The 17,258-nt window shown below is 59.4% G+C and overlaps 2 protein-coding genes across 3 annotated transcripts; one reads left to right on the top strand and one right to left on the bottom strand.

The window, feature by feature from the left end:
* Positions 1–119: 119 nt before the first annotated feature.
* On the bottom strand, positions 120–9,328 carry ENTPD8 (ectonucleoside triphosphate diphosphohydrolase 8). 2 transcript variants are annotated; one of them, XM_065036200.1, is made up of 11 exons: positions 9,196–9,276; positions 8,303–8,378; positions 6,487–6,618; positions 5,950–6,067; positions 4,772–4,922; positions 4,065–4,224; positions 3,328–3,558; positions 1,988–2,251; positions 1,469–1,579; positions 1,199–1,333; positions 120–604 (listed from the first exon to the last, which is right to left on the bottom strand). In XM_065036200.1, exons 3-11 carry the CDS (start codon positions 6,604–6,606, stop codon positions 413–415), a joined length of 1,482 nt encoding a protein of 493 aa, XP_064892272.1. In that variant the 5' UTR covers positions 6,607–6,618; positions 8,303–8,378; positions 9,196–9,276; the 3' UTR covers positions 120–412. The 2 variants fall into 2 exon arrangements, with proteins under 2 accessions (XP_064892272.1, XP_005511845.2); XM_005511788.3 differs by lacking the exon at positions 8,303–8,378 and having other exon boundaries at positions 9,196–9,328.
* Positions 9,329–10,199: 871 nt separating this feature from the next.
* LOC102083693 (ectonucleoside triphosphate diphosphohydrolase 8) lies at positions 10,200–15,985 on the top strand. Its single transcript, XM_065036201.1, has 10 exons — positions 10,200–10,386; positions 10,664–10,799; positions 11,458–11,575; positions 12,033–12,183; positions 12,730–12,889; positions 12,999–13,229; positions 14,182–14,445; positions 14,827–14,937; positions 15,187–15,324; positions 15,600–15,985. Exons 2-10 carry the CDS (start codon positions 10,674–10,676, stop codon positions 15,807–15,809), a joined length of 1,509 nt encoding a protein of 502 aa, XP_064892273.1. The 5' UTR covers positions 10,200–10,386; positions 10,664–10,673; the 3' UTR covers positions 15,810–15,985.
* Positions 15,986–17,258: the final 1,273 nt, after the last annotated feature.

Below are 17,258 nucleotides of genomic sequence, written 5' to 3'. Positions count from 1 at the left end.
AGTTTAGGTGGCCACCACTGCTCTCCACCACTGATTGCCTCCTGTGACTGGTGGGAGAGCAGCCCAGCGGGACTGAAGTACCAAGGAAACTGTGCTGGCCTGGTTAGTGACCTTTGTAGTTGAAAAACAAATAAAGGATTTTATTTCTAGTTTGAATTTATCTGGCTTCATCTAGCCACTGGGTCTCAGTCAGCCTTTGTCAGGCAGATTGAAGTCTTTTCTGGAGTCAAGAGCCTTTTCCTCTTGGAGTACTTGGAGACCTCAAGAGACCTTTGTCATGTTCAATACCTTTACAGAGATGACCCACTTAGACCTCCTGAGCAATGGAGGTGGGTATAATGCCCTCATTCTTCTCCCCCTTCCTCCTTCTTCACCACTTCCCTGCCTGGTTCAGTGGGCAGGAGGCTGGGAGCTACTTGTTTTTCCAGAAGCACTGGAGGAGGGCGGCCACCAGGCCTGCCACTATGGCCAGCACAATGAAGGAGACGGCGCCTGCCCACAGGCTGGGCTGGTGCCCCTTGACGTGTTCCAGAGCCTCGGTGGGGATCGTGTTGGTGAAGTTCAGCATGAAGCCCAGTGTCCACCCGATGTCAGTGTTCGCTGCCTGAGGTGAGAAAGCAGAAGAGATCATCCAAAAGTGCCTTTCCCAGGCACCGGTAGCTTTGGCGTGAGGGCATCTCTCCCATGAGCTGCCCCAGCTGTGATTTCACATGTGGACCTGCCTGTGGTGAATCTGATCTTACCAGGACCAGTTACAGAGGCAGCTTTCCTGTCCCCCCCTCCCCGGGGCTAAAGGGTAGCTGGACATAGGTGACTGCTCTGCACCAGATGTGCCTGTGTGACCAGTACACGATTTTGGATCTGAGCTTTCATGCTCCTTCAAATTTGATCATATTCTGGCCCAAAATGGGTAATGGGGCCACCATCACCTCTCTGATGCTCAAGTCAATTCTGCCCAACATCAGAGACCAAAGTGGCCCAGTCCCACTCTGCTCTTCTCTGACCCCCTTAAAATGAGCTTATGTTCACACCAGAGTGACAAACAAGCTGGTGTCAGAGGTTTGGGGGCAGATACACAAGAGTGAAGCTGTGCTGAGATCATGGGCTGGCAGGCACGAGATTCCAAGGATGCTGCTCCCCAACGTGCCATCAGGTCAGGGCAGGGATGTGGCCGCTGTTGCCTGCCCCACAGGGTTACCTGCCGCCTGAACTGGATGCTGCTCCACGTGTGCTCGTCGAACTTGTAGCCATCGAACAGCAGCGTCAAGATGTAAATGGCCACAGAGCAGTATGTGTGTAGGTTCCCCTTCTGCTGCGGGAAAGTCTCCACCAGCTGTGGGGCCAACAGGGGACGCAGTGCAATGGAGAATGAAACAGCTGCTCAGAAACCCTCCCTGGCCCAGGGAACAGCAGGGCCTGGGGACAGGACAAGCACAGGGCTCCCCGCTGCCCCTCGCAGGGCGCTCACCTCTGCCCAGGGCCGCTTGCAGAAGTCCTGGACTGTGAGCTTGACATCATTTAGAGACTGCTGGCTGGTCAGGTTCAGGAAGTGGAAGGTGTAGTAGAACCCAGCAAAGGCCTGGGGGATAAGGGGAGATGGTCAAAACTACATCTCCTTCCTCAGCCAGAGGAAAGACCCAGGGGCACCTCTTGCCTTAGGACAGAGTCTCATGCAATTCCTAGGGTTCTGCATCCAGCACCCACTTGATGGTCCATCAGAAAGTTTTGGAGCTGGTCAACAAGCCCTGGGGCTGCTGCTTGCACTCTGAGCTAGGTCAGGCTTGCTCCTTGGGACAAGATCTTCCCATTTCCCTCAGGAAGCGCTGGGACATGGCAGGAGGCAGAACTCACCTCCCAGCACAGAAGATTTGCAGATGGGACCAGCTCGGGGGTCCCCTCTCTCCCCACCCTTTCCCACAGCCAGTGGCAGAGGAGCTCCCACCCTCCATCCTCCCCCACCACAGCCACACAGACAGAGGCTCCTTACAAAGAACTGTCCCCGCACAGGTGGCTGATAAACCCCGTTGAACCCGCACGTCCTGTTGGCCCCACAGCTGATGTTGAAGAGTTTCTGGACAGCGATGCTGCACGCCACTGGGTCCCCTGTCCCCGTCACCGTGAGGACCTGCGCAGGGCTGGATGTGTTTGGTGCATGGACACAGGGACTGTTGTAGAGTTCTGCTGTGGTGACGTTCTCCTGGTATCCGTTGGGGTAGCAGGGGTGTGATATGTGCTGGGAAGACAGGTTGCCCTGGAGAGAGCAGGAGCCGTTAGTGGGGCTGGGCATGGGATGCCAGTGAAACCCTACCCCACAGCCCACCCTGTGCTTAGACATTCACAAAAAGCAGAGTCTGGACCCTGGGAGGATTTGAGGAGAATCAGGACCCCTCCTTTGCAAAACTAACCTGCTCACGGCTTTTGCCGATCCTGCCTTTGGTCCCACCACTGAGCTGTGCTGGGTGGTGATGCCACCGCCAGCCCGGGCACCCCCATGGGAAGGCAGCCTGCCCCGAGGGCAGCGTGTGCCCTCTGCCTGCACCGAGAGCTTGTTGCTCTTGGCATTCACTCTGTCCCACCGCACCGTGCAGGCCCCAGCCCAGAAAGAACCAAAGGCGCATCCCCCCGCACGCCCCCTAGCACCCCCGTCCCCACAGCACTGGGCTGTGAGCTCTGCCCGGGGTGAGACAGGAGGACGCTGGTTAGCGGCAGAGTGCTGTGCAGGAGGTGTGCTGGGAGTCCTCTCCTGGGCAGAAATTGAGGAAGGGTGAGTTAATCTGCTCATCATGAGCAGTTCTCTGTCAGCTCTGCACTGAGCTGTGTGGAGTCTCAGTCCTCTGCCACACCTGCTGCCGCATGTAGGGCCATAAAGACTGGAGACTCGACAAGCACGGCCAGGCGTCCTCTCCTACCTGGATGTTGCATCTATTGTCCAGTAGAGGACTTGATGGCCTTTTAAACCACTTGTGTTTCAATGAAGCTGATACTTGCGAACTACCCAGCCAAGGAAACACTTCATGCCCATGCCTGAGGGGACAGGGAAGGAGCTGAGGATATAGCCGGGCTTGGGAAATGTTGAAAAATGCCATGACATGACAGCATTTGCGGAGAAGGGAGCCCTGTAAGGGAACCACCACCACCTTCCACCTATATGAGAGAGAAGTTTTTGATTCCGCAGAAAAATTCAAAGTCTCTTTCAGGTTTTTGAATTTGTATAAATTCTCAATTCCCTAATGCCTTTTCCACAGGCATGCCCAACATTTTTGGAAGACGTTTTTCATGGCAAAAGGAAATGGTTGAGCAGCCGCTGGCGAGCGGTGGCTGTGGTACCTGGTGCAGAGCTGCCAGCAGCATCTTCAGGGCCTGGGTCTGCCCGTAGCAGAGGTAGCTGTGGGTGTACAGGGAGTAGTTGGTGCCGTACAGCCGGAAGGAGACGGAGGTGTTCTTGTCCTCAATGGTGACTCCAGGCTGGAAGGTGATTTGTGTCGAGGCACCTCCAAGGTCCAGAGCTCCGAGAACCTCAGTGTCCTGTGGGTGTTCCCATTTCTCTGCAAAGGAAAACTGGACCCATAAGACAGCAAGCGTTAGTCTGAACTGGAAGGAGTCACAGTCCCTGCCCCTTCCATCAAGGTTCTGTGGGCTCAGAAGCCCCTGAGGGACCTTCCTTCTCCTATCTCCCTGTTTAATCCCTTACTGCCCATATCCTCCTTGGCCCACACAGGCCTCCATGCAACACTGGTCCTTTGGCTGCTGCACATCAGCTTCGATCCAGGGACTTTGAGTAGGGAAAGAATAACCGTTCATTTGGCGCCTGGTAATGCTGCATCCCTGTGATACCAAAATTGACCTGTATGTAAGCAGAGAGCACAGGGCCAGGCTGAGCTGGACACGAACACCTTTGATTCTAGTAATCACATCAGTGGAGTTGAGTGTGCAGTTCACAACAACAGGCTACGTCTATTTGGATGACTAGTTCCCTAAAACTACATTTTTCTGTCATCTGGGGATAAAGAAACCTGGGTGTAGCTCATATCGTGCTCACTCATGCCCAGTGCCCCAGCCCGCACCTTGACAAGGGTCTCCAGGAGGTAGTTGACGGTGATCCAGCCAAAGGAACCCTCCTCGTTCCCCGTCAGAATCCGAGCTCCGCGGAAGTCCACGGGGTACTCGCCAATGGCTTTGGCGATCTCAGCGAAGACCTGATCGGCCTTGGTGCTGTTCTGCTCCCTGCGCAGGGAAGGAGATAAACCCCATGCAGTGCAGGAGGCGATGGCCGGGGAGCTTTCAGCGCAGGGTGAACAGCAAGAGGCTGCCGCCTTCTGCTGAGGAGCGGAGCTGCCCAGAGACAGGCACACCCCCTCCATCGCTGCCCTGCCCGCGGTGCCTCTCCTGCAGCCGCCAAATCCCTCGGCCGCTGTGCTGGGATTCTCCCTAAACCGCGGCCTACGGGCTCGGCCTGGGCACGTGGGAAGGTTCAGGCAAGTCTGGCCCAGGAGGCTGATCCAGCCCTGGGGCTGCTGCCAGGCTGGTGCTGGGGGTTTCCCCACGGGCACAGCTGCAGATCCCTTGGACACCCCGGCGGATGCAGACATGGATGTTCTGCCCATCGCCGTGGCCTGCGCGGGCAGCAGTGCCCTGTGCCCCCGGCCGCCATGTCCCCAGCCCCCCGTGTCCCCAGATCCCCGTCCCAGCCCCCCGGCACTGGCTCCGATGCACAAACACAAGGTTGCTGGGGCAGGGGGAGGAGGTGGTCGGCTCTGGGCAGGGCCGCTACCTCAGCAGCCGCATCCCCGCTGTGGCCCCCAGGTAGGTGGGGGTGTCCCGCTGCTGCTCTGCCGGGACGATCTCCATGGCCTTGTCCAGGCAGGGCTTCAGGCTGGCTCCAGCCCCAGCGGGGTCGTCTGCGTAGCTGGAGATGCCGGGTCCTGCAAGAGGGCAGCGGGGATGGAGCAAGCTCAGTGCCAGCCAGGAGGGACAGGGCAACCTGGGACACGTCCACCCCAAAGGGCCCCGGGGTTTTCCTGCACACCCAGACTAGTCCTGGCCTTGCCGAGGGTGTCCCTCGGAGGGCAGCGCTCAGAGCTTGCGTGCCTGGAGACTGCTCACACGCCACAGCCATGGCACGCTGAGGGAGTTCTTGCCCTGGATGGATGGCGAGGGCTGTGGTGTGAGCCCTGTGATGTTGGGCACATGCATAATCCCAGGGAGGTCAAACTGCCCGAAGGCAGCCAGCCGGTCCCACAGGACTTGGTCGGCAAACAGAGCCGTTCCTTATTTCCCTGGGGAAGGGTCAGGCTCTCCTTTGCCCTGCTGGGAGGGTGTGTGGAGCCGATACGCACACGCAGAAGTGCCCTCTGCACAGCTTGTTTGAGTTCCTATTTTTAGAGGCTGGCACTGGATCTGAGCACCCAGCATGGTCCTGCGGTGGGTAGGGACAGGCTTTGGGGTGGAAATATCACTATTTACCCTCCACTGAGCTCTGCACACCATTATTGCCATTAGCTCATGCATCCTCTCCATTACACTTTGTCCTTTGCCAGACCTTTGCAGTTAACCAGTAACTGCCATGCAGCTGCCGCAGAGCCTGGATCTGTGGTTGAGGCGAGTTCTGAGCCCTGCTGCCCCCTGCGCAGGCACCTCTGCCCTGGCCTGGTGGCCTTTGCCAGTCCCATCCCAGCTCCGTGGACCATCCAGCTGACCTCACCTCTCCTTGCTAGCCTGGTCCCACCCTCCAGAGGGACCAGTCCTTGTGCAGAAGCCAAACAGCACCTTCATATATTTATAAATGCCCAATAAATAAGTGCCCTTGGGGCATTTACCATTTACCATCCCTGGCATGAGCCAGCCAACTCGCCTTGGTGTTGCAGGACAGCCACCCTGGCTGACCAGTCCCCATGTCCCCCAGCTGAGCAGGGGCAGTGGAAAGGGACAGACACATCCTGGCACACTCACCGGACACGGCACAGGCCTCCACCTGGGAGACGATGCCGGTGCCGTTCTCCTTGTCCCCAGGCCACTGGTAGATGTAGAGAGCCGTGTGTGTGGAGCCGGCGTCGAACACCAGCCCGTACTGGGAAGGCAGAGGGGACACGGGGTGTCAGGGGGTGCAGAGCAGCGTCACCCGCCGCAAGGCGAGGGGAGCTCCAGGAGAGTCAGCAGAGCCCCTGGTGCGCAGGGGAAACTCGAGTCACCAAACAGTGTCCCCAGTGCAGGGAAAGCCCTGTGGCACTGCAGTCACCAGCTGTGTCAGGGACAAGGCTCCATCACACACCCTTTGAGCTGGCAATGCTCTGCGATGAAAACGCTGTAGGGTCAATCACAGTGACCAAACTCTGCCAGACCCACCTTGGCAAGCCAGCTTATGTGGGAGTTTGTCCCCATCTTGGTGACAAACACCACAGCCTGCCTGAAACTTGTGGAAAGTCCAATACCAAGGGGCAGCCAGCACTCAGCGAGAGCTGGGAGCTGCGCACCTCCCAAGGACCCTACCTTGGTGCTGGGAGGCAGGAACACGTTCTTCACCTGCACAACACTCAGAATGAGGGCAATGATGCTGAAGACACAGGTGGCTGCCAGGAGACCTGCAACGGCCTTGGCTTTGTAGTCCATTCCTCCTCCAACCTGCAAGAACAGCCCCAACCACGTGCTCACATCTCTGCATTTGCAAGGCCAGTTTTGAAATGCAAATCTCATGGATAGTTATGGGACCTGTCAAGATGGGACTTTCCCCTTCCCTAACTTGGGCTTGAAGCTGTGCTCCAGTACATGGCTGCTCTTATGGGAGGGTCTAGGCAGTCTCAAGGCTGGGACACCCTCTCCTTCTGAACACCCCCTCCCTGGTGGGTTTTCAGCGTGGCTTTTTCAGCCCTGCCTTCTCAACTGCAGCCCTTCAGGCCCCTCTCTGCATGCCCCATCCCTCTGCCCTGCTCAAACTGGCAGGTCAGCATCTCCTGTCCCAGCAGCATCGCCTGGGGAAGCAGAGCCGAACAGGAGACCCAGAGTGGGAGCGGGACCATGTCCTGGCAGGTTCCCAGTGTGGCCATCCCCTCCAGGGACGCATGCAGAGCTGCATCCCTCTGGCACCCACATGCCACCATACCCTGCTCCCTTGCAAAACCCATCCCACCAGACAGGACCATCTGGTCACATCTGTTGCCCAGCAGTTCCAGACTGCCCTTGCGAGGGTTCTGGCTGCTCCACACAAGGGAATGGCATCTCCAGGCACATGTGACCTGTCTGGCCCAACTCTCCTCAGCTCTTGGTGATGCCACAGCAGGTAAGCAGACACACGGGACCAGTGTCCTTGTCTGCAGGAGATCTCCAAGCCTGCAGTCCCAAGGGCAGGCAGAAGGGCAGAGGCAGAAAACTCCTGCTGAGCTGGGTACACACAGCCCATAGCCAAGCTGGCATGCTGACAGCGATAGCGTTGCATGGGCAGCCAAGGCCAGTGCGGAACGGAGCAAGTTCTGCACCCGCCCTCATCCGGCTGGAGCTCAGTGCTCGGCAGAACCATCCCTGAGGCACCAGTGAGAATTGCAGCGGAGAAGCAAAGCAAAGCGTCTGGTTCCCTGCAACAGCCTCAGCACGTGGCAGCTGATGCGGCCACATGCTCAGCACTGCACAGCTGCTCCAGATGTGGTTTGCACATGACAGCTCTCCCTGCTCTGCGCCACTGGACACAGCCTAGAGAAACGGCTTAACCCAACCTCTGCTTTGAGGTGGCACCCGTGGGCTGTCACTTGGCTACTCATTTATCTTCTGAGCACATAAAAACACATAGAAATTCCTTTGGCCTTTGGCCAGACCAGGCTGGCAGCTTGAATAGGAGAGGAAAGACCTTTGGCAAAGCTGAAGAAGATGCTGATTTCTGTTTTACAGTCAGCATCTCCAGTGACGAACGTGGGTGACCAATCTCCTGTGGGACATGAGATGTATAGTGAGGGATAGTAGTTGTTCTCTTCTGGCACGTGTCATGGGACACAGGATTCCAGGAAACCCTTATCAGACCTTATCTCACAGCCAGGTCCCCTCCCCTGTGTGGTAGCCAGGGGGGATCACATGGATCAATGAATGAATTCCTGTATTGTCACATCTCCAGTCCTATCAGCCCTGCTAGAGCTTGCCCAGATATAGCTGTGTCATTGGGATGTGATTCCTTATTCCAGGTAACAAAGCAGCAGCAAAAACCCCCAGCCCAGTCCACATCCTGGAAAGTCCTGTCCCAGGCACTGTGCGATGGAACAATACAAAATGGTGATAAACTGCACTGTCTTGCACGTGGCAGGGGGTGGGAAATGAACTTCACCTGCTCAGGTAGGGACTAATTTCCATTTTGACTTGGCAGGAGGCAACATCTGCAAGCAGCACAGAGCCAGCGGGGCCTGGGGATGAGAGAAGGGCAGGGAGCCCAGAGGGTGAAAAACATGATGAGAGGCACGTGAGAAGCTGATTGATCTGCCCGGTGTTTCAGTGGCACCTTGCGGCTGGCCAGCACTGCTACCTGCTGCTGGTTCAGTTGAGCAGCAGGGACGGGAAGGTGGTGGTGATGCCTCCAGAGCTAAAGAAGAGGCACGTTGCTGCACAGCACCGCAAGGAGCAGGGCCTGGCCATTGCAATGTGTGGAAGGGTCACAGCTGTGCACAGCCCCTGGGCTGCTGCTGCACTTGTTTGCGTACGACCGTGCCCACCCAAGCGCTCTACAAACATCCGCGGGATGTCCCTCGCCATGCAGTGTCCCTCGTAGGGAGGGACAGAGGGGGCTGCGACATGCAGGAGGAACGGTGCAGAGGCATTGCTGGATCTAAACTGGCTGTTGCTCAGGAAAATGGGAAGCTGACTTGCCCACCATGCACTTTTAGGATATGGAAGTCAAAAAGGCACTTAAGATTATAAGAGGATAAGCGTGCATGCTGGGAGCATCTTTACCAGGCAGAGCAGTCCCCTGCCTCCCACCAGCACCGGGGCTCAGCAGTGCTCTCCATGCCCTGTCCATGTCCCCTCCCTGACCCTCTGCCCCCTTGGGCACCTCATGCAGCGAGCAGCTGTCCCAGCCCTCTCCCTCCTGCCCCTCCAGCCCATGGAGAGTGTTTATCCCCAGCACCTGGCTCTGCTGCTGCCTGGGGCACCCCCAGCTCCGAGACCCCCACCACCCCAGCAAGCAGAGGGGCTCCCCAGCCCCTTCCCCAGCCCGCAGCTCACCGGAGCTCTCCTGGCTGCTGCTGCCAGCACAGCCGCGCTCGCCCCGTGTCAGCGCGTACCTGGAGCACAGAGCCCGCTCCTGGGACAAAGGCTGTCCCAAGTCCCCCGCTCTGGCCCTCCCCTTGGCTCTGGACCAGCAACCTGCCCAGGAGAGCGCTTGGCCAGGAGGCAGCGAGGCCGAGGCTGGAGAGCTGGGTGGAAGTGGTGTCTGGTGTTAACCACTTCGCTGCTGGAGGAGCAGCTCTGCTGGGGAGAGCTCCAGCCACGGGGTGTGGGGGGGACCTGGTGGGGTTCAGCAGGGGGCGGCCCCTCTGCTCCTCGGGGAGCCTGTGAGCCGACTGGGCCCGGGGTGAGGGCAGCGGCTGGGATCTGAGAGCCCCACAAACATCCCTGTCCAGACCTGCTGCAGAAACACCCAGCAAGGTAAAGCATGGGCCAAGCGTGCCAGCGCGCAGCCCTGCTGTCACCGGGCTCTGCCGTGCCCCACGCTGCCCCAGCGCAGGCACTGACAGGCTGGCGGAGGGGCCAGCACAGACACAGGAGGGACTTGGCAGATCCAGACTCGCCCTCATGGCTGGGAACACACCTACATGGCCAGGAGCTTGTCCCCACAGCTAGAGAGTAACCTGATCTCCACAGCCAGGGACCTGGCCCCCTGATTCCACAGTCACAGACTCATCCTCACAGCCAGGGTCCACCAGTCCCCATGGCCAGGGTCCCATCTGTCCCCATGGCCAGGAACCCACTCCCAGAGCCAGGGACCCATCCTCACGGCCGGTGTCCTGTCTGGCCCCACAAGGGACCCATCCCCACAGCCAGGGATCCACCTGTCCCCACGTCCAGGGTCCCAACTGTCCCCACAGCCAGGGACCCATCCTCGTGGCCCGGCTCCTGTCTGTGCCCACCCCCGGGCATGCAGGCCGGGGTGCGGGCAGGGGCAGAGGCGCAGGCAGTAGCTGCCGCCGGCCCCGCAGGCAGCGCCGAGCCCCCGCCCCGGCCCGGCCGGGCCCCAACCCGGACATCCGAGCCCGGCCCAGGCCGCACTTTCGCTTTGCACCGCGGGGCCGGGCGCGGGCAGGGCGGGCAGGGCTGCCCCGGGGCTGTGCCCGGGGGTGCGGGCAGCGGGAGCAGCGGGAGCAGCGGGCTCGGTGCTCTCTCGCCCGAGGAAGGAGAGCAGGGTGTCCGGCACAGGTACGGTGGGGGCAGCGGGAGCGCGGCCGCTCTCCCGGGGCCGAGCAGGAGGGAGCCTTCGGCCCTGCCCCGTCCCGGCGCTGCCGGCGGAGGAGCGCCCGGCTCCAGCCCCGCTCGGCCGGGGCTGCGCTGCTGCCGGCCAAGGGTCATGGTGTCCCCACCGTGTCCCTGGGAGATGTGCGGGTCCCGGGAGAAGGGGAGCCCGGGAGGGGCTGGGAAGATGTGGCGGGGGCAGGCGGGCTGGGGCTGCCCTGGCACAGACCCTCCCTCCCCACAGCCCGGCCGGCATGCGGACGGGCCTGCTCGGGGCGCTGGGCTGGAGCGCGGCGGCCGTGCTGGGAGTGCTGGGGGTGGCCGCCTTCCTCCTGGTCCTGACCCCGGCCAAGGATGCTGCCCTTCCGACAAGGAACAAAGTAGGTGCCCGGTGGGACCTGGGGGAGCTTGGGAGTGACCATCAGCCCCTTTCCGCCCCTAATCCTTCCATGAGCCCTGCCTTCCTCTCTGCTTGCCTATAACCAGCACAGCTTTTCAGAGCTTAACCTAATCGATGTAGCACTGGGCAGATCAACCACCCCTCCTAAAACACAGTCCTACCTCCTTGTTAAAGAAAAGAGCAGCCCTTTTCCCAGGACTGCTCTGTTTTCCACCCCAGACACTTTCTCTTCTCTGTATTCAGTTGTCCAGAGCACGTGGTGGGTTTACATCTTTCCTTGCTTTCTGCTGACTTTTGCAGACTGTTAAAAAATAGTCAGGGTTTGTGGGATTTGCCACTTCCCAAGGTCTGGGAGCAGCTTTGGCAGCCTGAGCCCTTTGGGATGTACTGGATCCCCCCTGCGCTGCAAATCACCCTGCTGACCTGCCCGTCTTCCCTGTCTGAGCTGGAACTCCCTTGAGTGGCTAAATCAGGGGGGTGAGAGGTGGAGCGGGGCTGCTAAAGGGAGGATGGATGTTTAAAACTGGGCTGCTTGCATTCATGCACGGGAAGGCGAGAGCAGAACCCCTCAGAAACCCCCGTGGCATTTGGTGCAGCTCTGAGCATAATGTGACCCCGTGTCCCCTCTGCCTCCCCAGTACGGGCTGGTGTTCGATGCTGGCTCCACACACACGGCTCTTTACATCTACCGATGGCCTGTGGACAAGGAGAATGGCACCGGCATCGTCTCCCAGGTTGAAGCCTGCACCGTGTCCGGTGAGTGTGCCCACATGTGTCTGTCCCTGGGTAAGGAATTTGACTGCCAGTTACCTCAGTTCCTGGAGCCAGTGGTTGTGCATCAACTCACAGCATGGGATGCTGGATGTGCAGAGTTTGCTCCTTCTCCCATGCAACTGCTTCCTTGACTTTTCTTCCAACAACAGCTCTTCACAGCTACTTTCATAACATGCAGGTTCATGTTCCCACGGGGCCTCCTAAAACCTCTGCAGAAGTCCCTAAACATTACTGGGTTTCTGCTGGTTTTTGTAAATGGTTCCAAACTGCTCTTTGGGTCAGCAGTTCCCTTTTTGGTATCTGTACGGCACCAAACACAGCGTCTGTGACAGGGACACCTGGGTATTGCCAAGAAGATCCAGAGAGCTCCCTGGCCTGGGCAATGGGAGGAAGCTCTGTCTGTCACTGAGCTCGCTCCATCCCCGCTGCCCTCTTGCAGGACCCGGCATCTCCAGCTACGCAGACGACCCGGCTGGGGCTGGAGCCAGCCTGAAGCCCTGCCTGGACAAGGCCATGAAGATCGTCCCGATAGAGCAGCAGCGGGACACCCCCACCTACCTGGGGGCCACAGCGGGGATGCGGCTGCTGAGGTAGCGGCCCTGCCCAGAGCCGACCACCTCCTCCCCCCGCCCCAGCAACCTTGTGTTTGTGCATCGGAGCCGGTGCGGGGGGCTGGGACGGGGATCTGGGGACACGGGGGGCTGGGGACATGGGGGCCGGGGGCACAGGGCACTGCTGCCCGCGCAGGCCACGGCGATGGGCAGAACATCCATGTCTGCGTCTGCCGGGGTGTCCAAGGGATCTGCAGCTGTGCCCGTGGGGAAACCCCCAGCACCAGCCTGGCAGCAGCCCCAGGGCTGGATCAGCCTCCTGGGCCAGACTTGCCTGAACCTTCGCACGTGCCCAGGCCGAGCCCGCAGGCCGCGGTTTAGGGAGAATCCCAGCACAGCGGCCGAGGGATTTGGCGGCTGCAGGAGAGGCACCGCGGGCAGGGCAGCGATGGAGGGGGTGTGCCTGTCTCTGGGCAGCTCCGCTCCTCAGCAGAAGGCGGCAGCCTCTTGCTGTTCGCCCTGCGCTGAAAGCTCCCCGGCCATCGCCTCCTGCACTGCATGGGGTTTATCTCCTTCCCTGCGCAGGGAGCAGAACAGCACCAAGGCCGATCAGGTCTTCGCTGAGATCACCAAAGCCATTGGCGAGTACCCCGTGGACTTCCGCGGAGCTCGGATCCTGACGGGGAACGAGGAGGGTTCCTTTGGCTGGATCACTGTCAACTACCTCCTGGAGACCCTTGTCAAGGTGCGGGCTGGGGCATTGGGCAGAGGGTGTCCCCCTCCCTGCTGTGCCATGGTCTGGGCTGTGGTTGCCCCATGCTGGGTCCCCCTGGGTAACTCCTGGTGTGGGGCAGTTCTCCTTCACAGGCCAGTGGACCCACCCACCGGCAGAAGATTTAGTGGGCGCTCTGGACCTTGGTGGGGCTTCAACCCAGATCACATTCCTTCCTGGGACCACCACAGAAGACAGCAGCACAAGAGCCCTCCTTCGGCTGTACGGGACCAACTACTCCATTTACACCCACAGCTACCTCTGCTATGGGCAAAAGCAAGCCCTGAAGATGCTGGTGGCATCCTTACACCAGGTAACCAGCTCCAGCCTTTTGCTTTTCCGCCGCAGCCTGAGCCCTGATCTCACCGCGCTGGGCCAGGGGGCGCTGGGCTGGGTGCCTTTGCGCAGCCCCCAGTGAGGATGGTGGGTACAACAGGGACACCATGGCAGGAGCCATCCCAGGGGTGTCCCAGCTGCAGGGCAGGACTGAGCCCAGATGGAGATGGACACCCCAAAGCAGAACGCCTGGCCACGGCTGCTGCCAGGATGGTGGGGGCCGTTTTGCCCGCCAGATCTGCGTCCCTGTCCAGACGGAGGGCCTGTGTCAGCTCAGCCACAGAGGGCTGTAAGGGGCCAGTCCTGGAGAATGGAACCTGCTGGGTGCTGGGAGGTTGGGAAGACCCAGCGAGACTTTTTAGCACCAGTAAGGCAATGGATAAGTTGGTTTTGTGGGTAGAAATCCAAACATGCTGGTCTATAGCAGTAAAGCGATGGGCATGGGAGAGTACAAGGAGGTGTTGTTGCTGCACAGGGAATACTCATATCTGTAGTTTGGCTGTGGGTAAGGACTCAGTACTGGTTCGTGCTGGCTGGAATGGGCAAAAGACCGTGGTGCAAAGAGAAATCAGTGTTTGCTTTGGTTTTGAATAAATGGCTTCTCAGCCTTGGCTCTGCCCTGAGTCTGGTGATCCTGCAAAGGAGGAGTGGGGACAAAATGGGTCCACATGCAGCACAGGGTACAAAACCACAAGGCCTTGGCCATGCGACTCGTCAGTGTTGCTGATCCCTGACCACAGTGGGGTCGTGCCATGCTTATCGCCAGGATTCTGTGTCTGTGTCCCATGGATGAGACTCCCTGGGTGGTGGCGCCAGCATCCCAGTGTCCTGCACCTGAGTGTGGGAACAGGGGCTGTCTGTGGGCTTTGTCTCCTTTCCATCCTCATCCTCAGTGCAAGGGTGATGCTAATGGCTCCTGCTCTCTCCAGGGCAACCTGTCTTCCCAGCACATATCACACCCCTGCTACCCCAGCGAATACCAGGAGAACGTCACCACAGCAGAACTCTACAACAGTCCCTGTGTCCATGCACCAAACACATCCAGCCCTGCGCAGGTCCTCACGGTGACGGGGACAGGGGACCCAGTGGCGTGCAGCATCGCTGTCCAGAAACTCTTCAACATCAGCTGTGGGGCCAACAGGACATGCGGGTTCAACGGGGTTTATCAGCCACCTGTGCGGGGACAGTTCTTTGTAAGGAGCCTCCGTCGGTGTGGCTGTGGTGGGGGTGTGGGGTTTTGGGGCACCAGGGGCTGGCCAGGACCCCGGGAAAACTGCTGTAGGAGGAAAGTGTGAATAGTGCCAGCCCTGAAAGCTGGAACATGCCTGATGCATGGAGACAGGCAGGGTGCTCCCCAGCCTGCCAGGCAGACCCTGGCCTCTTGTCACAGCACCAGCCTCTGTCGCTGTGGGGAGCAGCCCCAGGGCTCCCTCCCAGCGGGTCGGCCCACATCACCCTGCAGTGCTGAGGAGTGGCCTTGGGGACCCCTGCGGAGCAGCCAGAGGGAGGGCCCGGGGGTGGCAGTGGCCTGGGTGCTTCACTAACCTGCTGCCTTTGCTCTTGTACACCCGCAGGCCTTTTCAGGGCTTTATTACAACCTTCACTTTCTGAACCTGACTGGAGTGCAGTCCCTGAGCACAGTCAATGCCTCTATCTGGCAATTCTGCAACAGCAGCTGGGAGAAGGTGAGATCCCACCTAGGAGATCCCAGCCCCTGCCCATGTTTTGCCTGAGGGCTCGTGCACAGCTCATCCTCTGCTGCACAGAGATCTCTGGGCAGGCAGAGCTGGGAGAGCAGCCTGCAGCCGCCTGGCCCTTCCTTGCCCCCCAAGCCCAGGCACTCCCCGTCTTTGCTCCCAGCTGCACCGTGGGGCCGTTACCTGCCCCAAGCTCTGCTCTGTGCCAGCAGCCCCTCTGCTCTTCCACCGCTGCAGGTGCGGAAGGAGTTCCCCACCATGAACAGGACCCACCTTCGCGATACCTGTGCAGCCAGCACCTACACCCTCAGCCTTCTCCTGCAAGGCTACAAATTCAATGACACAACATGGCCTAACATCCACTTTGTCCAGCAGGTAGGAGAGTGGTTGGCAGCCCCCAGCTTCCACTTTGTGCTGTGAAATGGTGGTGCCCACCTTGCCCCTGCCTGAGTGGGGATCAGGGGATGCGGGGGGAGCCAGTGTCCCTGCTCATGGCAGGGGTGGCACTGGATGAGCTGGGAAAGTCCCTTCAACACAAACTATACTATGATTCTATGATTCTGTGACCTGGGGGTGCAACAGCAAAGGTCTTGTCTAGCTCTCTGGCTTGCCTGGTACCTTGTAGCCTCTCTTCCTTTTTGTCTGCACAGGTCGCTAATGTAGACGTGGGCTGGACTCTGGGCTACATGCTCAATCTCACCAACATGATTCCCTCAGAGACTCCCCAGAGAGTCATAGGGCTCCAGAGAAGCAACTGGATTGCAGCCACAGTTTTACTGGCCGTCATGCTCATCCTCATCTTCTGCCTGCTCACAGTCACATGCTGCCAGAAAAACCTCTCCGGTTATGAGAGGGTTTAGCAGCACTGGCTGCAGAGGCTGCTGGAGCCACTTAGCCCTGCTGCTGCTCTGGTGTGAGGAGCTGCAGGAGGAATTGTCCTCACCTGTCCAGGAGCTGGGACTTGCAATGTGGGGCACCTGTGTGGGGCAGCCTGCTGAGCTGGAACCGTCACAGGCTTTAAAAAATCCTCCCTGTAGCTGTGTGCTGTGTGGTTTTCCTTTCCCTTCGCTGCTGGTTGGAGGTGCTCTAGGAGGGAGGTGGTGGTGGCTGTGTGGGGCAGGGGCTCATTGCTGGGGATGTGGGGACCATAGTGACACAGAGTGGCTGGAGATGGTGGGGCAGGGAGGGAGAAGGAGGATCCAGCAGCAATGGGATCATCACGGGGCTGGTTACAGCCGCAGCAGAACATGTCCTGACCCATCCCAGGACGTGTCTGTGTCACTCACGGCCAGCGCCAGCCGAGGGGCAGTGGTGCTGGGACTGGGGGGAGGTGCTGGCCCAGGAGATGGGTCAGGGGCTCTGCCCAGGCGTGGGGAGCCCTGCGAGGTGGGGGTGGCAGCAGCCCCCTGCTCTGCTGCACGAGGCTCCTCTGGCCCAGCTGCACGCCACGTCTGTGCCTGGCAGATGTCTCACCCTCCCTTTCCAACACGGGGTGGTTTGGGAACGTTGCTGGGACATGTCAGGGGCAGCTCCCAGGGCCCCCCTCATGTATCCGGGGAGTTCCCCTGGCAGGCAGTGGATGGGTGAGGTGGGGCACCCTGGCTCTCGAGGAAAAGGCCTCTCCTCGTGCCCTGCTGGCCCTGCAAGGTCTCCAGGGCCATCTCCGGTAGCACTGAGCAGTGTTGACTCTCCCTCGAGTTCCCGTCATCATCACCAACCCTTATCTGGGAGACAAACAATAAAATCGTCACTGTACATGAGAAAAGTAATGGGCATTTCCCCATGTGCTGCCTTTTACAATGTTTTTTTGATGACGAGAGACACCTGCCTTTCTGCAGAAATGCCAAAGTTCGGCTCCTTGCTGCCAGCAGGCAGATGAGATGAATCATCCCCCAGGCAGATAACAAATGAGCAGAACGGAAAGCAAAGGCAGGAGCAGGGTTGGGGCAGGAGTAGCATCCTGCTGGAATCTCAGCCTGGCAGCACCATGTCCAGGCCTTCTGCTGGGGCTGCAGCCCCTGCCCTCCTCGGCCACCCCACCATCCAGCTACCAGGGCGCTCAGGTGTGATTTGGGGAAAACAATTCCCATTGTGCAAGTGCAGCGAGATGGGGCACTGAGGCAATCCTCCCATGTTCCATAGCTCTGCCAAGAACAATGCCCCATAGTGTAAGTGCATGGAAGGTGGGGAAACTGAGGCACAAGTGTGGTGAGACAATGTGGAGGTACGCTCCTGGTGCTCTTGGAGTTCCTGACGTATGGGAACAGACCCGTTTCTGCCTGGGAAAGGTGGTGGCCATCCATCACTGC

This window comes from Columba livia, chromosome 19 (genome assembly GCF_036013475.1).
Source record: "Columba livia isolate bColLiv1 breed racing homer chromosome 19, bColLiv1.pat.W.v2, whole genome shotgun sequence".
Taxonomy (NCBI): domain Eukaryota; kingdom Metazoa; phylum Chordata; class Aves; order Columbiformes; family Columbidae; genus Columba; species Columba livia.
This window is presented reverse-complemented; position numbering and strand designations above follow the sequence as displayed.